Raw genomic sequence first — 24,045 nt, forward strand, 5'->3', positions numbered from 1 at the left:
AGAAAAAGCAGAACCAACTACAAAAAGCCTTATCTAGGCTAGAAAGCACACTGCCCTAGTGGCTCAGGTGGTAAAGAATTTGCCTGCAATGCTGGAGATCCAGGTTTGATCCTTGGGTTGTGAAAATCCCTAGAGAAGGGAATGGCCATCCACTCCAGTATTTTTGCCTAGAGAATTCCACAGACTGGCATGCTGCAGTCCCTGGGAGTCAGACACTACTGAGACACTTGCAGCACTTTCAGCAGGCTAGAAAACAAATTTTGCCATAGAGGCTATATTTCCTGGTACCATAATTTCAAGTGCTTCTTAGGAATTAGAATGGTACAATATTTTCAGAGACAGGAACTCAAAAAAAAGGCACCATTATCCATATTATGTTGTTCAGTCGTTCATTCACATCTCAAAAAAAAGGCAGGAACTCAAAAAAAAGGCACCATTATCCATATTATGTTGTTCAGTCATTCATTCACATCACATTCACATGTTTGCAACTGCATGGACTGCAGTATGCCAGGATTCCTTGTCCTTCCCCGTCTCCTAGAGCTTGCTCAAACTCATGTCTGTCGAGTCAGTGACGCCATCCAACTATCTTATCCTCTGTCGTCCCCTTCTCCTCCTGCCCTCAATCTTTCCCAGCATCAGGGTCTTTTCCAATGATTCAGTTCTTCCCATCAGGTGGCCAAAGTATTGCAGCTTCAGCTTCAGCATCAGTCCTTCTAGTGAATATTCAGGATTGATTTCCTTTAGAATTGACTGGTTTGATCTCCCTGCTGTCCAAGGGATTCTCAAGTGTCTTCTCCAGCACCACAATTTGAAAGCATCAATTCTTCAGCACTCAGCCTTCTTTGTGGTCCAACTCTCACAACCGTACATATACTGGAAAAACCACAGCTTTGACTACACGGACTTTGTCGGTAAAGTGACATCTCTGCTTTTTAATATGCTGTCTACATTTGTCTTAGCTTTACTTCCAAGGAGCAAACTTTACATGCTAATTTCAAAAATCATAAATTTATATGCCAATTTAGGAAATCATTTAGGCCGCAAAGAGTCAGACATGACTGAGCAACTGAACTGAAATAGGAAATCATAAATATGCACTCATATGTGAATAAATGTGCATATGCAAACATATAAACAAACATTTGGGGATATCTTCAGGATATCTGTGCTGTAGCACAGAGTTCACTGTATATTATAAAACTTTACTGTATTTTATTTTACTGTATTTATATAACTTCATATATATATATAACTTTACTGTATTTAATTTAATATGTGGTACTTTTACAATAATTTTATAAGTAATTCAAACATTTGATATAACCACCTACTTTAGAAAAATATTTAAATACGTTTTCTTTATTTTCAATATTACTAAGTAATGACAGAATCTTAGATGTGGAAGAGAACCTAGAGTCACAGATCTAAGAAAGTATCACATAATAAGACCTAAGACTCTTGAGAGTCCCTTGGACTGCAAGGAGATCCAACCAGTCCATTCTGAAGGAGATCAGCCCTGGGATTTCTTTGGAGGGAATGAAGCTGAAGCTGAAACTCCAGTACTTTGGCCACCTCATGCGAAGAGTTGACTCACTGGAAAAAACTCTGGTGCTGGGAGGGATTTGGGGCAAGAGGAGAAGGGGACGACAGAGGATGAGATGGCTGGATGGCATCACTGACTCGATGGACGTGAGTCTGGGTGAACTCTGGGAGTTGGTGATGGAGAGGGAGGCCTGGCGTGCTGCGATTCATGGGGTCGCAAAGAGTTGGACACGACTGAGCGACTGAACTGAACTGAACTGACTTGATTTTTAGTACTGCAAAGAGTAAAGGAAGATAATCCAAAAAGAGGTGGTTTCTAATTTCAACTCCACCATTTCACTTAAGCAGTTGTCTCCTTTTCACCTCATTTTCCTCACTTCTAACTTGCTCTCCCTATCGCATAGTAATAATATACATTTAAATATTAGGGAAATGGAAGAACTAGAGAATTAAGTGGACTTCCCTCATAGCTCAGTTGGTAAAGAATCCACCTGCAGTGCAGGAGACCCCAGTTTGATTCCTGGGTCGGGAAGATCCCCTGGAGAAGGGATAGGCTACCCACTCCAGTACTCTTGGGCTTCCCTTGTGGCTCAGCTGATAAAGAATCTGCCTGCAATGCAGGAAACCTGGGTTCAATCCCTGGGTTGGGAAGATCCCCTGGAGAAGGGAAAGGCTACCCAATCCAGTATTCTGGCCTGAAGAATTCCATGGACTGTATAATCTATTCCATGGTAGACTTGACTGAGTGACTTTCACTTTCACAGAAATTAAGGTATTATTTCTTTACAGGTATAAACAAATGGAACTCAAATACTTCTCAATTATAGGGTGTATTCTTCTGAATTTTAAGTTATGAAAATGAAAGTGAAGTTTGCTCAGTTGTATCCAACTCTTTGCGACCCCATGGACCATACAGTCCATAGAATTCTCCAGGCCAGAATACTGGAGTGGGTAGCCTTTCCCTTCTCCAGGGGATCTTCTGAAGCCAGGGATCGAACCCAGGTCTCCCACACTGCAGATGGATTCCTTACCAGCTGAGCCACCAGGGAAGCCCATTTCAATTTTAAGTTATGGCAAGTGAGTATTTAAAGCTAAGTGTGCAGAGATAGAGTTTATTTATTCAAAGTAAAGCTTTTCTCCAAAGGGGAACTCAGCTCTGTTTCCTAAGGAATCACCCTAAAACTGTAGGACTGAAGAAAAAGCACTTAAATATTTTCTACCTAGGACAGATACCATGAAGTAGTCAGTCTGAGCAAATATGTTAAATTTGAGGGAAGTCCTATGCTTCTGTAGAACCAAAAAGCTAAAAAGGCCTTATAATTCAAGGTAGTAAGTTTAGAGAAAGGAAAAAAAGGCAGCATCAACATTCCTGCAAAATATAACTAGCATCAAAATAGAATTTTTCCTCATATAATATCTCTCCCTCTCCCTACCTCGCTCACTCTTGCTATCACTGAGGTAGTTAAATAATATGCTTCCTACTCCTGTCATAATCAAAAGCTTTTCTCTGCTTTTCTCCCCACTTCTATCCAGCCTGAGATATTAACTTAAATCAGATTTCTCTCTATAAAAGTGCCAGTTAGTAAGCCAATATGGGATATTGCCTTAACATTTTACAGACTTCTCAATGCAATATATAAAGTGGCTGGGCTAAGAGATGCTTTTTCCCAGTCTTGGATTATTCTTCTATAAGCTCTAGACATATCATTACTATTTTGAGCACTAATCACCAGCAGCTAAATTTAGATAAAATTCACAAAACAAAGCACAGCATTTTGGTTTATTTGCATGAGATGGTATAAACAAAATTAAAGGGGACTTTCCCCAGATGAACTGGCCATAGAGAATTACAATTATTTCTGGGGAAATAGGCATATTTGATCACTTATAGAGTTCTACTCTTGGAATTAGGAGGCCTGGTTCAAGTCCTTAAGTCTACAAATAATAAGAAAATAACACTGCCCATCTTTACATCTTTGCATCTTACTTTACAGTTTTTAACATATTTTCCTCTTAAAGAATCATGACCAATAAAAACAGACTCAAGTTCATAGAGCTACAGGTTCTAGAGTCAAACCTGAAGCAGAAGTATTTTAATGTGCTGGCTTTTCCAGCCATATAGTGTGTAAGTGTGACACAAGTGATGCAGAATAGCTTCCAAAGAGCAAAAAAGTGATATGCATAGCAAGTGTGCCGCCAGAGTTTGCCACTCTTAGCAGTGGAAGTCCCCAAACCTAATAGGATTAAAAATAAACAAAAAAAAGCTATAAGGGCGGGTCATCTCTCTGGGACGGACACATGGTAACCAAGCGTTACAGACTAAATGTTTATGCCCCCAAATTCACATACTGAAGCCCTACCCCAGTGTGGCTGTAGCTGGATGAGACCCCTACAGAAGTAATTAAAGTTAAATGGAGCCATAAAGGTGGGGCCGTAATCTGAAAGAATGAGCGTCCTTTTAAGAGGCACCAGAGAGCTACCCTGCTCTCTCTGAGCACATACACTGAGAAAAGTCCATGCAGGACCTAGGGAGAAAGCAGATGTATACAAGCCAGGAAGAGCCCTCTTGATGCTGTTCAGTCACTAAGTCATGTTTGACTCTCTGCGACCCCACAAACTGCAGCACGCCAGGCTTCCCTGTCCTTCACCATCTCCCAGGGCTTGCTCAAACTCATGTCCATCGAGTCGATGATGTCATCCAACCATCTCATCTTCTATTGCCACTTTCTCCTCCTGCCTTCAATCTTTCCCAGCATCAGGGACTTTTCCAATGAGTCAGCTCTTCCCATCAGGTGGCCAAAGTATTGGAGCTTCAGCTTCAGCATCAGTCCGACTGATTTCCTTTAGGATTGATTGGTTTGATCTCCTCGCCGACTCTTACCAGAAACTAAATTTACTGGCACCTTCATCTCAAACTTTCCAGTCTCCAGAACTACTAGAAATAAATATCTGTTGCTTCAGCCACCTACTCTGGGCTATTTGTAATGGCAGCTTTAGCAAACTAATATATATGTACATAACACCTAAAAGAATAGCTAATTAGTAATAAGAGGCACTTCATGGCAAATAGTGGAGAAGGCAATGGCACCCCACTCCAGTACTGTTGCCTGGGAAATCCCATGGATGGAGGAGCCTGGTGGGCTGCAGTCCATGGGGTCGCACAGAGTTGGACATGACTGAGCAACTTCACTTTTACTTTTCACTTTCATGCACTGGAGAAGGAAATGGCAATCCACTCCAGTATTTTTGGCTGGAGAATCCCAGGGATGGGGGAGCCTGGTGGGTTGCTGTCTATGGGGTCGCACAGAGTCGGACACGACTGACACGACTTAGCAGCAGCAGTAGCAACAGCATGGCAAATAGATGCGGGAAACAGTGGAAACAGTGACAAACTTTATTTTCTTGGGCTCCAAAATTAAAAGATATTTACTCCTTGGAAGAAAAGTTATGACCAACCGAGACAGCATATTAAAAAGCAGAGACGTTACTTTGCCAACAAAGGTTCGTCTAGTCAAAGCTATGGTTTTTCCAGCCGTCATGTATAAATGTGACAGTTCGACTATAAAGAAAGCTGAGTGCTGAAGAATTGATGCTTTTGAACTGTGGTGTTGGAGAAGACTCTTGAGAGTCCCTTGGACTGCAAGGAGATCCAACCAGTCCATCCTAAAGGAAATCAATCCTGAATATTCACTGCAAGGACTGATGCTGAAGCTGAAGCTCCAATACTTTGGCCACCTGATGCAAAGAACTGACTCATTTGAAAAGACCCTGATGCTGGGAAAGATTGAAGGTGGGAGGAGAAGGGGACGACAGAGGATGAGGTGGCTGGATGGCATCACCGACTTGATGGACATGAGTTTGAGTAAACTCCGGGAGTTGGTGATGGACAGGGAAGCCTGGCGTGCTGCAGTCCATGGGGTCGCAAAGAGTCGGACATGACTGAGCGACTGAACTGAACTGAACATTTACCAAAACTATGATATGGTCAACTGTATTCCTAGTGAAGACTGTCCTTAGAGCCAAGAAACAAAACCTGGGGAGCTTGATGAACAGGGTATTTTAATGGCCTGAAATATCCTTCTCACCACAGGCAACTCCTTCAACAATGGAAGAAGATTATTCAGACTTTCCTGAGTTAAATTTCCTCTCCTCATGCACTGACAATTATAGTTCTTGTCTCAGAAATCTCTCTGAGCTTCAGCAGTACAAAGTCACTTCATCAGCTTCAAAGGAGCACATACTTCTTTAAATATGTTGATAAACTGAAGAAGTTAGAAGCTACAGACTAAGATAAATATTGACTTTATCAGTGACTTTCCATTTTTTAGCCATGATTCATTTTGTGTACACAGAAGATAACTCTCAGAGGATAAAGTATTTTCTTCATTTCCAAGTTTGTAGGGGGTGCTTCAGTCTAGCCTCCAAGAACTTTAAAGATTCCAGCGTTCAGACTGCAACTTTTGTTCATTCTAGTTTACCAAGAGTATATTATAGCTTATTAAGTGGCTGTATAATATGTAAAATGTATTTGATCTGTACAACATAACCCCTTCTAAGAATGTATATACTTTTCCCCCACAAAATTATAAAACTGAGTTTCTTAGTAAGCAGTAAAGCCCAGAAAAACACTCTTTTTTTCCTTTTTTTTTTTTTTTTACTACTTTATATATTATGAGTAAATAAATGAAGCATCCCAAAATTTCCTTGAAATAAAGATATCTGTGGTCATTTGTAAACAATGACAGCTTTTATAATCAAAGTTTTAAAAGCTAGACAGGTACTAGTTAACTTACTGTTTTCATTTCATTAGCAGTCATGACATGAAGATTTTATAACCTGGGTATGCTCATTAGGACTTTTTCTAAATTAATGAAATTTCATCACAGATCTACCCAAAGCTTTGTACAAACCGTTATCTATTACCCACACTTACTTGGAGGTAGAGGGAAACTTAATCAGTAATTTAAAATATAGATTAACCCACAGTTTGTTTCTATTAGTGAGGGAAAATAGAGTAATCTCAATCAACCCTTGTGTAGCTATAAATCCATTACTTCAGTGGGAGGAGTCATTGACTCACATACAAGACATAACCAAAAACTTAAACATAAATTTCATTCAAACAGAAACTGGGTGGGTTTTTTTCTTTGCACATCATTTAGTTTCTGAATTAAAATAAATACATCATTTAATCTATCTTAGAAAACACAGAAAGTATTCTATACCAAAAAAAAAATGGTTTTAAAAGTAAAATAGCACTATTTGGTGAAAGTACTTTTTAGTTCAAGAATGTAATGTCACATAATAAACCCAACCATAAACTACAAGTTATTCACAAAATAATTAAGACCTTCTCCTCACATTGGTTCAAGGGTTTTTTGTTTAGAGTGTGTGTGTTTATTTATTATAAGATGCTTTCAAGAAGAAAAAAACAACATTTAAAAAATAAAACTTAGGAATATACTTTAAAAAGATCTAAGCAGACCACTAGACAAGATGTTCTAACAGATATGGTCTATCTTTTGACATTAAAAGCATTTGTATATATCTTAATTGCTGTATTATTTCAAAATTTCTCACTGAAGTAAATAATTATTTCCTTTAACTGATTCTTTAAGTAAAAAGATTCCTCTTTTCTTATCTGAACCTCTGAAGAAGTAGTAAGGAGTCCCAGTGGAGGCAGAGATTTCTAGGAATTAAGGGAGGAATATAAATTGGCCAGAGTAGAACATGACTGAGTGACTAAGCAGGAAACACAGGTTTGATCTCTGGGTAGGGAAGAGCCCCTGGAGTAGGAACTGGCAATCCACTCCAGTATTCCTGCCTGGAAAATCCCATGGACAGAGGAGCCTGGCAGGCTACAGTCCATGGGGTCTTAAAGAGCTGGATACAGTTTAGCAATTCAGCAACAACATGAACAGGCCAAATTACCATCAGCTGCCTGGCCCCCTCACTCCAACAACATTTGCTCAATTTTTGTCACACACACACACACACACACAGAAGGGGCGCGAGGCGGGGGAAGATGAATGACTGTTGGAGACAAGGTGCTGCATCTAAAATAGATGCTCCAAATTAGATCCTACACGTTGTCCTCCTGCGATAATTAAACACTGATCAGGACACGCACTAGTATCTCTTCCAAAAGACGTATGCTTCTTAAATCTCAGGCAGATTTGATGAGAGCGTACAAACTGTCCTTTCAGATATCAAGGTGCACATTTTTGCTGCTCATTATACTGCTGTGATATCCATACGTTAAAGTCTTTAACCAAAATTAGTTCTAAATTAACCAACTTCAATTATGGAGAACGATGAATATACATAATCCATCCAGCTGGGCTTGGGCATGGTTACTCTCCACCTCCAACAAATACATTCTTTCTTAGAGCAAAGAAATTTACCAAAAAAGCTACTAGGTTAGATCATAGCCTATGCTGCTGCTGCTGCTAAGTTGCTTCAGTCATGTCCAACTCTGTGCGACCCCATAGACGGCAGCCCACCAGGCTCCACCGTCCCTGGGATTCTCCAGGCAAGAACACTGGGGTGGGTTGCCATATAGAGACAATGGCTACCAAAGCTCAACTGAATTGTAAACATACACACTATATGTATGTATTGCTATTGCTAAGTCGCTTCAGTCGTGTCCGACTCTGTGCGACTCCATAGACGGCAGCCCACCAGGCTTCCCCATCCCTGGGATTCTCCAGGCAAGAACACTGGAGTGCGTTGCCATTTCCTTCTCCAATGCATGAAAGTGAAAAGTGAAAGCGAATCCGCTCAGTCATGTTCGACCCTCAGCGACCCCATGGACTGCAGCCTTCCAGGCTCCTCCATCCATGGGATTTTCCAGGCAAGAGTACTGGAGTGGGGTGCCATTGCCTTCTCTGATATGTATGTAAGATACATATATATCTTACATACAAGATACAGTTGACACTGTATATACATATTTATATCTATATGTATGTCACTAAATGAGAGCTACTTTGCATATGTTTGGTCCAGGAAAATTATTTTACACAGAAATTTCCGGGTGTTTAAAGCAATTTGAAAAGGTTCTCTAAAATAATCAAGAAACACAATTGCTCATAAACCTGAAAAAGGGTATCTAGGTCATCTATTTCAACTGTCTACACCAAGGAACATTTCCTTTGACTGATTTTATCCAACTGCCATGGCATCAACTGTTGTCACTGCAACTCAGTGCAAACAGGGACTTCAGCGGTTAGATATACTCTGCTTCAGAATTCAAGGTCATTAATGTGACCCTGGGGAAATCATACTTTTTTTTTTTATCAGACTCTGAGTTTATAAAATAAGGATTAAAATGTTCCATAGAAGACAAAGAGAAAATAAAACAGTTAAAATGCACTGGGTCCTCATAAAGTTGTCCTTGTCATAATAATAGCAACAAAAATGAAAGACAATGATATTAGCTATCTTAGCATTTGGTTCTGATTATCACTTTCTAACCATGACTAACTATGCTAGTCACTTAACCATCTTTCAGCTTTCTCTCATCTATTAATCTTAATAAAGTATTAACATTCATAGTACATACATAGTTAGAAACATCAATGGTAATAACGTGTGAAACCACTTTAAAACAAAAAACAAAAAGGTTCGATGCATGATACAGGATGCTCGGGGCTGGTGCACTGGCATGACCCATGACCCAGAGGGATGGAGTGGGGAGGGAGAGGGGGAGGGGGGTTCAGGATGGGGAACACGTGTGCACCCATGGCCGATTCATGTTGATGTATGGCAAAACCAATACAATATTGTAAAGCAATTAGCCTCCAATTAAAATAAATAAATGTATATTTAAAAAAGAAAAAGAATCACAGATATAGGAAACAAACTTCTGGTTACCAAAGGGGAGAGGGAAGGGGAGGGACAAATTAGAAGTATGGGATTAACAGATACAAACTACTATATATAAAAGAGATGAACAACAAAGATATACAGCATAGCATGGGGAATTGATTATACCCAATATCTTATAATAACCTGTAATGGAATATAATCCGCAAAAATACTGAATCACAGTGCAAAAAAATAAATAAATAAAACAAAAAAGAACACATATGTGAATTACTGTAAGTTACTGTTATAAGTATAATAATGAGATTGGAAATTTTTGTAATACTTTCCTAAAATGTGTAATATAAATGGGGCTTCCCAGGTGGCACTGGTGGTAAAGAATACACCTGCCAATGCAGGAGATGTAAGAGAGGTGGGTTTGATCCCTGCGTCGGGCAGATCCCCTGGAGTAAGAAATGCCACCCCACTTCAGTATTCTTGCCTGGAAAGCTCCTTGGGCAGAGGAGCCCGGCAGGCTACAGTCCACGGGGTCACAAAGAGTTGGACGCGACTGAGAGACTGAGCACAGCAATATAAACGATGGGTTCTTCACCACAGTGTTTTGACCACCTCCTGATTCACTTCACTATAACAATAAAATTTTAAATCTTCCAACTTTTCTCAAAATTGGATTTTTCTTTATGACTCAAACATGTATTAACTCCACTATTCAACATTTTAAAATCAATACATATGTATTAAACTCCAAATATGTACAAGGTACCATCTCATACCCATTTACTAAGAGGCTCATCAAACTGTGGAATGCCAAGGCTTTTTCCTTTCTTCATTTTTTTCCTCTTGGATTTACATTGAATTTAAGTGGTAACTTTACTTGAGATTCCCTCTACCCTCAACCATTTAAGAAAGAAGAAACTAAAAAAAAAAAAAAAAAGAAAGAAGAAACTAAATTTATTCAGCTCCTATTATTCACTTGGCACTACATTTACATTTATATTATCTCAGACAATCCTCACAACAACCATAGGAGACAGGTATTCACACCCCATTTTAGAAATAAAAAAAGATAACAACCATAGCAGAGAAAAAATTTAAACCAGGTTTGCTGAATGCAAAGCCTACGATCTTTCTACTAAGTTAGCACTTTCCGGATTTTCAGATTTCATAAACCAGAACCAACACACACACACACACACACACCACCGGTGGTCCTCATGTGCTAGCAACATTTTACTTTCTAAGAATTTATATGTATTTTAAGTCCTACTATCTACCATCAGCATTACTGTATAAAAGAGAAGGATATTAACATTTAACAAAAAGGAAAAGAAAGACAATCTCAAAATAAGATGCAAGCCTTCTGAAGAAAGAACAGTTGACAATCTTACAGATATTTTCACCACACAATGGACCCTCCGACTGGCAAGTGAGAACAAATGCACTAAAGCAAGCTGCTTCCCACGGGAGTGAAGCAGAACCTAAAACAGTGCCCTACTCACTTTCCCGAACTTCAGCACAAAGTGAAAAGAACGCACGTTTCCTAAGGTTCTTATGCTCCAAGACCCTGAGGACAAAGACAATTTCAGAGGCTTAAAAGTAAGTTAAAGAAGCTTCTGATATCAAGAGATCAACATCTGCAGTATTACTATGTATTTTCACAGAGAGCAGTCCTTCTTACAGGTTTTTTCCTTCAAACAAAATCTTTATATCTGAAGCAATTGAAAGAGTGCTTAAAGAATACAGATCTATTACCTCACATTTACTAAGAGACTCATCCATCTTCAGGTGCTTTCCTGTCTTTCCAGCCTTATCTACCACACTTAATTAAAGAGTGCAAGGACCTTGTCTTTCTCATGTTTTGAGGCAGGATCTGATATTTGGATGCTAAGTTACCATTTGAGGGTCAGTATATAATGAATTGACTAGCTCAATGCCAGAAAAAGTATGAAATATAAATAAGTGAATTTAAACTAAATTTTCATAATAAATTTACATTTTTAAAAAATTCATAGTTTGTCCTTCAACAGTGACCAACAGGAAAAATCAAAATAAATCTGAGACACATATAACCTAAGTACTATAATCTCTTCCATACTCTCTTTTTTTTTAGTTTTTTTTTTTTAATTGGAGGCTAATTACTTTACAATATTGTGGTGGGTTTTGCCATACATTCACATGAATCAGCCATGAGTGTACATGTGTTCCCCATTCTGGCCCTCCCACCCACCTCCTTCCCCATCCCATCCCTCAGGGTCATCCCAGTGCACCAGCCCTGAACACCCTGCCCCCATCTCTTCCATACTCTATTTCTAATTCATGTACTCACTGGGCAGAGGATAGGATCAAGAGTCTAAGGTGGGAAGCAGACAGACAGAGGAAGATAACTTGCTCTTTGCTGTCCAATGGCACTTGGAACTGACTTACATAATTCATTACCATTTAAGAGCAAAGTTGAACCATAAAGAAAGCTGAGCGCCAAAGAATTGATGCTTTTGAACTGTGGTGTTGGAGAAGACTCTTGAGAGTCCCTTGCAAAACAAGGAGATCAAACCAGCCAATTCTAAAGGAAATCAGTCCTGAGTATTCAGTGGAAGGACTGATGCTGAAGTTGAAGCTCCAATATGTTGGCTACCTGATATGAAGAACTGACTCATTGGAAAAGACCCTGATGCTGGGAAAGGTTGAAGACAGGAGGAGAAGGGGATGACAGAGGATGAGATGGTTGGATGACGTCACCGACTGGAAGGACATGAATTTGAGTAAGCTCCAAGAGTTGGTGGTGGCCAAGGAAGCCTGGTGTGATGCAGTCCATGGGGTCACAAAGAGTTGGACACTACTGAGCGACTGAACTGAACTGAATCTATCAGACATCGCATTAGGTACTTTACAGCCTCCAATCCCTGCTCCATCATTATTCTACCCTGAATTGTCCTACAAGTCTTAAGAAAGGAGCATACTCACTAGACACTTGAAAATTCTAAATGATCACTTGGCAATAAAGTTCAAAGTTTTATGAAATAATTCTTTTAGGCCAACAATATTAGGCAAATCCTCTCTTTTAGGGATTAAAGAGCATCCTGATTGCTTTACTACATTTTATATGATGCAACTGGGTTATGCATCTACATTTCTCAAAGCAATCTACATTTCTGCCTACAGTAGGCATCTACATTTCTCAAATTTTATACATATATATAATATCCCGATTTGTCAGTGATTCCCTTTAAGGTCATAATACAATGTTATTGAAATAATCTACTCATACAGAAAATGAAATGCCTTCTAACTGGTTGGGTTTTTAGTTTAAGCTACAAGGGAGGTAAATCATTGTGGGCAACAGATATAGGTTTTCATCTTACTGAAATTTAGTCACTGGATATAGTCTTCCCCGACTCAGACTATTCGTTTCTTTTTTCACTCACATTTTAAGGCCTAATTCAAATATATACTCCACAGCAGACACGTCCCTATGAATCTATACAAAATCAGTACCACACACGGTATATCAGACTGCACTATGAATAAACCTCCCTAATTCAACACTTATTTGTAAGTTTCTAGTAGGGGCACCCCACTCCAGTACTCTTGCCTGGAAAATCCCACGGACGGAGGAGCCTGGTAGGCTGCAGTCCATGGCGTCGCGAAGAGTCGGACACGACTGAGCGACTTCATTTTCACTTTTCACTTTCTTGCATTGGAGAAGGAAATGGCAACCCACTCCAGTGTTCTTGCCTGGAGAATTCCGGGGGTCGGGGAGCCCAGTGGGCTGCCATCTCTGGGGTCGCACAGAGTCGGACACGACTGAAGCGACTTAGCAGCAGTAGAAGCAGCAGCAGTATGTCAGGCACCATTTTAGGTGTTTAACATATTTTCCAATTAAGTGTATTGTTTCCAAGCCTTTATCTATTATACCCAAAAGAAAAATTTAAGTCTATCCAAAAGAAAAACTTGAATATACATTTCTATCCACTCAGCACCTATCACAGAGCTTGGTACATAATGCTTTTTGAACAAACATTCATACTTTATTAAGAATATAGATTTTAGGAATATTAGTCATTAAAAAAAATAGAATGAAATACTACCATTTGCAGCAGTCTGGATAGACCTAGAGAATATTATGCTCAGTAAAAGAAGCTGCAAAGAGTTGGACATGACGAGGAGGCTGAACAACAACACAAAAATGAGTCAGACAGAGAAAAACAAATACTGTATAATATCACTTATACATGGAATCTGAAAAATAATACAAATGAATGTATATGCAAAACACAAACTGATTCACAGATACAGAAAACAAACTTGTGGTTACCAAAGGGGAGGGAAAAATGAGGAGGGACAAATCAGGGATTTGGGATTAACTGATACAAACTACTTTATGTAAAACAGATAAGCAACAAGGATACACTGTATACACAGGGAATTATACCCATTGTCTTATGATAACCTAAAATGGAGTATAGTCTACAAAAATATTGAATGACTAAGTTATACACCTGAAACTAATACTGTAAATCAACTATACTTCAGTTAAAAAAAAAAAGACTACACATTTTGTTAACAGAAATATATAATTGTATTCATCTAAAATATAAAGACTATAATTTGATCAGAATCTTCAAGTTTTATTATTTTAATGCAAAATTTGGTTCTTGATTTTCTTCAAAAAATGAAATTTATATAAATATTTGCTTAGCTCCAACATGTTTTCTACATGTCATATCCTCATTTCTGACCTTTTTCCCATTTTATATAGAAAATCAATTACTGAAATAATTTTGTCTCTAAATCAGAGAGGGTTATACATATTAAACACTTTGTTAAATTGGAGTCAGACCTGTGTTCAAATCTCAGCTTAGCTGACTCAGCAGCCATATGATCCTGCTCAGTTTCCTCATTTATAGAATGGAGATAATATCTATTTCACAGAGTTACTGGGAAGAGTAAATCAGATGAAATATTTTAAGCAAGGGCACATAGTAAACATTCAGGAAATAGGCAGCTGCTGTTGCTATGATATAGATTTGTCCCTAACTCAGCAATGATTACAGTTTTACTTTAAACCAGTGGTACTCAAACAGATGTGTCTAACAAAGAACACAAAAAATACTTGTACAACTTATAAAAATATAACCTAAATCCCATACCTCATTCTGAGATTTGTTGTTTGCTGAAGAAGAGAGGAAGTAAGGTATAGGCACACAGAGTTAGAAAACGACCCTCCAATGACTTTGAAAACACTATTTTAAATATTAAATTTATTAAACCTTTCATATGAGTCCATCCGCAACTCCATTTATTAATAATCAAAATGTTTGATTTGTTAACATGCAAAATTTGAATTTTCTATTTACCATTAGACATATTTTGTTCAATAAAATAGCTGTTTATACAACAAGCTCTCTTAATAGTAACTGCTTAATTAAAATAACTGTATTGCTTTTAAATCCACACATAAGATTAACTGAAGGTCTACTGTGTGGCTGACATTGTTTTAGGCATGTCCCTGCTCTCATGGAGTTTACTTTCTAAGACAGGGGCACAGAAAATAAAAGTAGTAATAAATAGTTATGTTAGGAGATGACAGTAATGTAAAGAAAAACAGAGTGAGTTAAGGGGGATAAAGAGTGATGGGAGAGATGCTGCAATTATTTGTAAGGTGTTTGGGGAAGGTTTCTCTCTAGAAAGATATCTGCTGCTGCTGCTGCTGCTGTCACTTGAGTCGTGTCTGACTCTGTGCGACCCCATAGACGGCAGCCCACCAGGCTCCTCCGTCCCTGGGATTCTCCAGACAAGAACACTGGAGTGGGTTGCCATTTCCTTCTCCAATGCATGAAAGTGAAAAGTGAAAGTGAAGTTGCTCAGTGGTGTCCGACTCTCAGCGACCCCATGGACTGCAGCCCACCAGGCTCTTCCTTCCATGGGATTTTCCAGGCAAGAGTACTGAAGTGGGGTGCCATTGCCTTCTTCAAGAAAAATATCTGAGCAGAGACCTAAGAGAGGGGAAATAGCAATCCATGTAGCTAACAAAGGAAGAAGCATTCTAAAAGAGGAAATAGAAAGTGCAAAGGCCATGAAGTGTACCAGGAAAAACAAGGCAACTTCTGTGCATAGAGCAGAAGGAACAGACAGGAAAGGTATCAGATGAAGTTAATTAAACAGGCAGCATGGGGTCATGAGGGCTTTGCCTGTGGCTCAGCAGCAATTCGGGAGACCTGGGTTCAATCCCTGGGTCAAAAAGATCCCCGGGAGGAAGGCATGGCAACCCACTCCAGTATTCTTGCCTGGAGAATCCCCATGGACAGAAGAGCCTGTCCTCTGTGGGCTACAGTCCATAGGGTTGCAAAGAGTTGGACACAACTGAAGCGAGTTAGCACGCATGGGGTTATATCTGATAGGATCTTACAGGCTATACTAAGGCCTTTGGGTCTTTGAGTTAAGAGAAGCCCTTAGAGTATACTAAGCAGAGATATAACATAATCTGAATTACGTTTAAAAATTCTGACTGCCACATGAAAAATAAAGTACACAGAACAAAGGTAGAAGTGAGGAAGCTAGAGGCACAAAAGACAGACTCATGTCAAATGTAAATGATTAGCCACAGGAGAAATAAAATTTCCTGGACTTAATTAATGAACATAGTGACCTAGACCCTCTATTCCCAGAGACAAGATTGCAAAAGACGTTAGCACCTGTTACATGTCAAACACAACAAAACTGTTTGCCAACAAATCAGTCAGGCCTCAGGAAGAAAAAAAAAATCACTGTTTGCAAGGCAAATGATACCTCACAAAAGGTCTTTCCGTATTGTACATTAACCCTTAAAACTTTAGATGTGCACCCCCAATGCTCCCAGATTCATCAAAGTCAAAACTCCAAAGACATAGGAATACAAACATTCCACTTCTAGGAATGGGAGACTCAGACTAACCCTCCCACTAAGGATTAACTAAGAAAATTTACCAAAAGATAATTAAAAGCAAAAATTTAAAAACATTTACTTGAAGGCACTGGAGGGCTAACAGCAAAGTAATGATTTACAGTCGAGGATCCAGGAGCAGCCTAGAAATAAACTCAGCCTTTGGAGGCACTTCTCCCCTCCCCTTTAAAACAAGTATATACTCAAATGGCCAATAAAAGGGGGAAAAAAGGAAAACCATCTTATTAGAAATTCAAGTAAAGAAATATTAAGACCACAATAAAATACCACTGGACAATCACCAAAATAGCTAAAAGTAACAAAGATGCATTACTAAGTTCTGATGACCATGTAGAACACAACTTTTACACACTGTTGATATGAGTATAAACTACAACTACTTTAAAATTAAACATGTATATGCTTCGGAAGATTGCAAAGATGACTCCAATTCTCCACCCTTTACTACAGACATTATTGCTAAAATGTAACTCTGCAGCATCTCCCATCAATAATTAGAATCTATTTCCCTACTTCTTAGATTTGGCCTGTAGGTGTGACTGACTTTGGCCAATAGAATATGTTGAGAATAACAGTGTGCTGGTTCAGCCCCAAGGTTTCAAGAGGCCTTGTGCCAGTTCATGCTCCCTGTGAATCAAGCGAACAAGCCCAGGCTAACCTGCCAAATGGTGGAAGACGTGAAGCACGGTGACCTGAGTCAGCATGGTGACTAAAGCCATCGTAAACTAGCCTGCTGCCAGCAAACTGCTGACACATGAGCTTCAAACTACCTTGCCCATACACAGACCCACGAACAGAAATAAGTGGGTACCGTTTTAAACCACTGTTTTGGAGTGGTTCCTTCTGCAGCAGTAGCTAACTGATGGTACCAGAAAGAGGTACAGCCATAATTTTAAACATAAAGTATATAATACTGTTTTTGAAATCAAACAGTGGCCTAAGGCTTAAAAAATGGTGAGCAAACTCTTAGCAAAAGCTGAAAAAGGTTACAAAAATTTTCGCTGGAGGCTGAAAACAAATGGAAACTTATGCCATGTAGTAACAAAATAAATGGCAAAAACTGTGTTGCCTATAGTACTCCGAAGATGAAAAAGTTACTTAATAAACATTGAGATTTGTCTCAGATCTCCAGGCAAGTGTTAAAAGTCAGCTGGTTGTTCCCAGCTGTGTATGATAAGGTAACAGGGCAAAAAAGAGATGAGCTAAAGAAAAATGTGATCAACTCACAAGCAAAATTTAGAAGGAATAAAGAGGGGCCAGGACTTGTTGGGTTGAAAAATAACAAGTGCTTCTTACCTCCAGTCTCTCAGCTGGCAAAACATTTTCCAAACATATAGTCTGGGACTGCAGGCCAAATCAAAATGTAAAAACCCCTTGTAAATGTCTCTACGAGAAAAATGAAGGGGCCTACAAGACCCTCTCAACTAAATAAAAAGCCTTCTATAGTCTTAAAGGAGTTGTCTCACAGTCTGACAAACCCAAAATATGTCTAGAGAAAGAAATGTTGTCTCAAAACAATTTTAAGTGTGACTTTGGCATATATCATAACACCCAGCAGTTCCACTCCCAGGCAGATACCAACAGAAACAGATGCTCCTATGCAACAAAAGGCATGTATCAGAATGTTCATAGCAGCAATACTCATAATAGCTAAAAACTGGCAACAACCCAAATGCCTATCAACAATGTAATGAATATAAAATGTTTTAATTGTAATGAATAAATAAAATGTGATCTATTCATATAATAATGTGCTATACAGCAATGAAAATGAACAAACTGTGTACACAGCAATAAGAATAAACATCAAAAACATAATTTTGAAGCAAGCAACACAAGAAAATAATGTAATACCTTTTAAATAATGTCAAAAATAAAACAGTCAATAAAAACAAACAATATTATAGAAGGTACACTACGTAAGAGGGAAAAAGAAGAGGAAACTATATAGGACAGGCCGAGAAAACTTGTGGAAAGCTGGCAATAAGTTATATCTGGAATGGAGCTGGATGGTAGTTACACAGATGTCAGCTTTGTGATTAACTGTAAATTTGCTTTTTATGCGCTTTTCTGTACATACATAATTCAGCATGCATAAAAGACGTGCATCAGAGAGGCCACAGGACAGACTGCGACAGCCAAAGAACTAGGAATGTGTCCAGGTCCGAGAGCACGTTAGACAGAACTATTCTGTTTAAATGACATGCTCTGCAGAGATTTTATTTAATTCATGTAATCAAAGCAACACTGATTCATTCTGTCAGCCTGTTTAAGACTGAAGGTGCAAAGAGGATTCCCTGTGTTTGCTTAACGATTCAGTAAAATCTAGCAGGCACTATAAGATGAGATGAACTGTCACTGTCTCTCATCAGGAGCACCATTCACTTTCAGTAATAGTTTTTTTAAGATGTGTGTTCAACAGTGATTCAAAAACTCCTGCTAAATATTATTCCTCCATCATTTATCTACTTCTTCAGAAGTTCCTTGTTAAATCTTACTGTGATGAGAAACGTTTGAGCAGAATTGCCTCCTAGGCCCACTAGAGCTGAAAGCAAAAGTCCTAGACTTTTTCGACCAGGGAAAGTCCAGAAATGAGAGAAGCCACAAGAGACTGAGAGAACCTTCCCTCAAGGTTTCAGTAGGTACCATAGCTGACGATCAGCCTGACTTTGGTGAGAAGAGATATGTGTAATACAAAATAATAATAAGCTATACTTAGAAACTTCTCTTAAAGAAAAAGGCACCATTGTAAAAAAAAAAAAAAAAAGCTGAAAAATCATGCATCAGAACTTGTATTTGTTCAGTTTATATTCTACAGTTTTTGAAATCTGTAACAGGAAGTATAAAAGAGAGTTACAGATTGACTCGGTTAAGAGAATACTTTTCTTTAAAAATCTAAACTCATTAAACAAGAAAAAATCAGCTTGAGCTCAGTTCAGTTCAGTCACTCAGTTGTGTCCGACTCTTTGTCATCCCATGGATTGCATGGATTGCACCCTATGGATGGATAGGGAGGATTGCCAGGCCTCCCTATCCATCACCAACTCCCAGAGCTGCTCAAACTCAAGTCCATCTAGTCAGTGATGCCATCCAACCATCTCATCCTGTGTTGTCCCCTTCTCTTCCTGCCTTCAATCTTTCCCAGCATCAGGGTCTTTTCCAATGAGCCAGTTCTTCGCATCAGGTGGCCAAAATATTGGAGCTTCAGCATCAGTCCTTTCGATGAACATTCAGGACTGAATTCCTTTAAGATTGACTGGTTTGATCTCCCTGCAGTCCAAGGGACTCTCAAGAGTCTTCTCCAACACCACAGTTCAAAAGTATCCAGTCTTCAGTGCTCAGCTTTCTTTATGGTTCAACTCTCACATCTACACATGATTACTGGAAAAACCATAGCTTTGACTAATTTCAGCTTGAATTACCAGATAATAACTTTAATTAAATTTAATTTTTAATTTTTTAATTAAAGAATGTACCAGTTAGCTGATGTTAGTATTGGATATGCTATAAGACTATTATAAATAAAACTTTAGATTTTCCTATAAATCTTTAATTGTGAAATGGGCTACAGGGTTGGTAGCATTATATTCTGAAAGACCATTACAAATCAAATAAAATGCAATTTTAAAATGCAAGCTAAAATGCTGAGCTCTGTGGTAGATTTAATTCTCCAAATATAAACACAGTATCTTTTATCCAAGAAGCCCCTTTTTCAATATGACCTCAACACTTCACCCGTACAGAAGTGTGGTCAGTTCCCCTCCCCGCTGAAGGCAGACCTTGTGACTGCTTCAACCAGTAGAGAACAACAGAAATTATGCTTATGTGACTTCTGTGTCAAGGTCATAAAAATGTCACGAACTTCTACCTTCAGATGCTTGCTCTTGAATTGAGGTGGCTGCTGCTGCTGCTGCTAAGTTGCTTCAGTCGTGCCGGCTGTTCAGATGGCAGCCCACCGGGCTCCCCCATCCCTGGGATTCTCCAGGCAAGAACACTGGAGTGGGTTGCCATTTCCTTCTCCAATGCATGAAAGTGAAAAGTGAAAGTGAAGTCGCTCAGTCGTGTCTGACTCTAGTGACCCCATGGACTGCAGCCTATCAGGCTCCTCCGTCCATGGGATTCTCCAGGCAAGAATACTGGAGTGGGGTGCCATTGCCTTCTCTGAATTGAGGTGGAGACTGAGTTAAAGCCTTAAGGGCACTGAGTACAGTGTTAGTGGGAACCTCAAAGGCCAAGAAGGCTTTCTTCATGGCCAGGGATAAAACATCCATGTGCCAACTCAGGAGACCCAGGTTCAATGCCTGGGTCAGGAAGATTCCCTGGAGAAGAAAATGGCAGCCCACTCCAGTGTTCTTGCCTGGAGAACCCCATGGACACAGGAGCCTGGCGGGCTACAGTCCACGGGGTTGCAAGAGAGTCAGACACGATTGAGCGACTAAACAACAACAACAACAGAAAAGGCCCAGAAGGGGTTGTTGGTGAGGGTTTAAAAGTACTAAAATGTGATTGGAAGCTGCAAGAAAGAGGTTCCTTGTTTTGTTTTGGAGAGACGTTTAGAAATACTGTTGTTCGAAAGTGGGAAATGTTCCTAATTAACTCAATGACTAAAAGTGCCACTGGGCTTCTCATTGCATGTAACACACGAGAGGAAAGAGATGAACTAAAGAATGAACTTTTAGGGCTTCCCTGGTGGTCTAGTGGTTAAGACTCTGTCTGCCAATGCAGGGGACATGGGTTCGATCCCTGGTCTGGGAAGATCCCACATGCGTAGGAGCAAATAAGCCTGTGTGCTGCAACCGCTGTAAGCCCATGTGCCTAGAGCCTGTGCTCCACAACAGGAGAAGCCACCACAATGGGAAGCCCACACACCACAACTAGAGAGTGGCCCCAGCTTGCCACAACTAGAGCAAGCCCTTGCACAGCAATGAAGACCCAGCATAGCCAAAAATAAATAAAATACATCTTAAAAAAAAAAAAAAAAAAAAGAATGAACTATTAGCTCCAAAAGAGCGAGGACTTGTTGGGTTAAACAGTAAAGCTATGCCAAGTTACAAGCGCCTCCAGGTGACAAAAGTATTCTCAAATAATGAAACGGCTTTCAGGTAAAGATCAAATCCAGAGTAGGGCTGTATGCTATGTTAAGACTTCTGAAACAGCTAAGACAGAGCCTCATAGAAATGTTCAGACTGACAAAAGACCTTATAAAGTATATTTGTTTTTCTTTTTTGCTATATAACTAATTACCACAAACTGAGCGGCTTAAAACAAGATGCAGTTACTAGTTCATAGTTCTACAGGTCGGTAGTTGAGACAGGCTTGGCTGGCCTCTCACTGGGTATAATCAGGTGTCAGGCAGGTAGGGCGTTTACCTGGAGGCTCCAGGAAAGAATGTGCTTCCACGCTCATTCAGGTTGATGGTGGAACCTAGCTCTTGTAGCTAATGGTCTGTGTTCCCTGTTTCCTTGCCGTCAACCAGAAAACACTCTCTTCTCCTAGGGGCTGCCCTCATTCTTTCTCACCAGTGTCTCCATCCTCAAACCAGCAACACACAGAGTCCTTCATACACCTCAGATCTTTCTGATTTCTCTTCAGCTACCAGCCAGAGGAAGTTTTCTGCTTTTAAAGTGAACAGCTGATTGGGCCAGGCCCACCCAGAAAAAATCTCCATAGCTGAAATCAACTGACTTGGGACTTTAAATTTCTGTAAAAGACAATTATTTGTTTTAACAAATATATTAGTATAGTGAAAGGCCTATAACATATTTAAGAAAAATGTATGATAATAAGAGCAAAAGGCTAGGGGTTGAGGGAAATGGGTGTACTGTGAAGTTCTTATCAGTTCCCGGAACTTGAGGCTAAAAGAAAAATGTGTCCCCTATTCCCACGTTTTAGTGTATATTTTAAGGGTTAGTATTTCTGCAGAACATTATTGAGAAATTGAAATTTACATTTTAAGTTTAAACATTTTCTTTATACCAACCACAGAACATTACAATTTTACTCTCCTGGTTTTATGGAAGCAAATTCACCAATAATATTTTTAAATCTACTTCTTAGCTTATGTTATTTTCAATTGAGGGAAATGCCATGTTAAACAATTCTCTTGACTAAGTGACAATCATAAGTAATTTTAAATTAACTGCAGTTTACTGAAACTTCTTTCACAGAGCACTGCTGTGACTGGTATTGTCTTTCAAGGTCACTAACGTAACTGGGTAAAACTGCACAAGCAAATTTCAAACCGATTTCAGAAGAGCCAAATGTCATGCTGAGTTCACATGATAATTACTGACACTGCATGCTGCTAAAACTATTTCAGATGAAGTTCTTACAGGACTTAAATAATCTAAATTTTTTAGAAGCAAGTCAGTGGCTGTTTTTTGTAAATAAAAGTAGTCACAGAAAATAACTTTTCTCTGGTTAAAAATACAAAACTGGAAGATACTTTCACTTAATTTTTTATATCTTCATTATAGATGTAACATTAGGCTGACCATAACCTTCTAATTTCTATTTTATACACACTTTCCCATAATAATTTATACTCTTACCTGGTGATCTGTACATTTTGAACTTTTTTATTTTAAAATTGAACAGGTAAAGTTACAACTCTTATGAAAGTTCTCCATTCATCAAACATTCAAAGTTATATTCTCCCACTTATAAGCAAAGGCACAGGCTTTCTATTAAGTATGCAGCTTTATTTTTAGTCAGATTGTTTTACTGTACAGCTTTATTAACCTTTTTCACTTGGTTCAAACTGCTAGCGAAAGGTCACCAGCACCAAAGAACAAAATTCAGTAAGGTCTTCTAATAGACCTAATCTTCCCTTAAACATTTTGTCCCTAAATTTATCCAAAAGATAAAAAGAATATTAAAAAAAAAAAAAGGATAAGAAGAAATTATTTTCTTTATGCTTTCTACTTTCACAACTAGTTCCACTTTTGGCAAAACTTAACAATAAAAAGGCCTTATAAACAGCTTACAACGGCCTTATAAAGAGCTAGGCATTTTGATTCTCCTGCCCTAAACTGGAAAGATCTCTTTAAGAAATGAAGACATCAATGTGCTATACTGTAATAGATGCTTTTACACTTCCTACCATATTTAAGGGGTTCCCAGGTGGTGCAGTGGAGAAGGCAATGGCACCCCACTCCAGTACTCTTGCCTGGAAGATCCCATGGATGGAGGAGCCTGGTAGGCTGCAGTCTATGGGGTCACGAAGAGTCAGACACGACTGAGCGACCTCACTTCCACTTTTCACTTTCATGCATTGGAGAAGGAAATGGCAAGCCCCTCCAGTGTTCTTGCCTGGAGAATCCCAGGGACGGGGGAGCCTCGTGGGCTGCCATCTATGGGGTCGCGCAGAGTCGGACACGACTGAAGCGACTTAGCAGCAGTAGCAGCAGGTGGTGCAGTGGTAAAGAATCCGCCTGCCAAAGCCAGAGACAAAGGAGAGGCAGATTTGATCCCTGGGTTGGGAAGATCTCTTGGAGGAGAAAATGGCTACCCATTCCAGTATGCTTGCCTGGGAAATCCCATGGACAGAGGAGCCTGGCTAGCTACAGTCCATGGGGTCACAAAGGAGCACACGACTGAACGCACATACACTGTATTTAATTCCAGAAAAACCTTGGGAGGTTGCTATTATTTTCCAAACTTTCAGACCAGAACTTGAGTTTCAATCAAGTAAGTAACCTGCCCAAGATTCTTCAACTAGTCCCCAAAAGGTA

At 39.3% G+C, this 24,045-nt stretch overlaps 1 protein-coding gene across 2 annotated transcripts in view; it reads right to left on the reverse strand.

Annotated features, from left to right (window-relative positions):
• COMMD10 (COMM domain containing 10) overlaps positions 1-24,045 on the reverse strand; it is a 184,318-nt gene that overhangs the window by 111,394 nt on the left and 48,879 nt on the right. Inside the window, exon 6 of one of the 2 annotated variants that reach the window (XM_059888321.1) lies at positions 1-23,745. This exon is cut by the window's left edge and continues 79,007 nt beyond it. Coding sequence (XP_059744304.1) covers positions 23,665-23,745 — 81 coding nt within the window. The 3' untranslated portion in view covers positions 1-23,664. 2 annotated transcript variants of the gene reach the window in all.

Source organism: Bos taurus, chromosome 7 (assembly GCF_002263795.3).
Source record: "Bos taurus isolate L1 Dominette 01449 registration number 42190680 breed Hereford chromosome 7, ARS-UCD2.0, whole genome shotgun sequence".
NCBI classification, from domain to species: Eukaryota; Metazoa; Chordata; class Mammalia; order Artiodactyla; family Bovidae; genus Bos; species Bos taurus.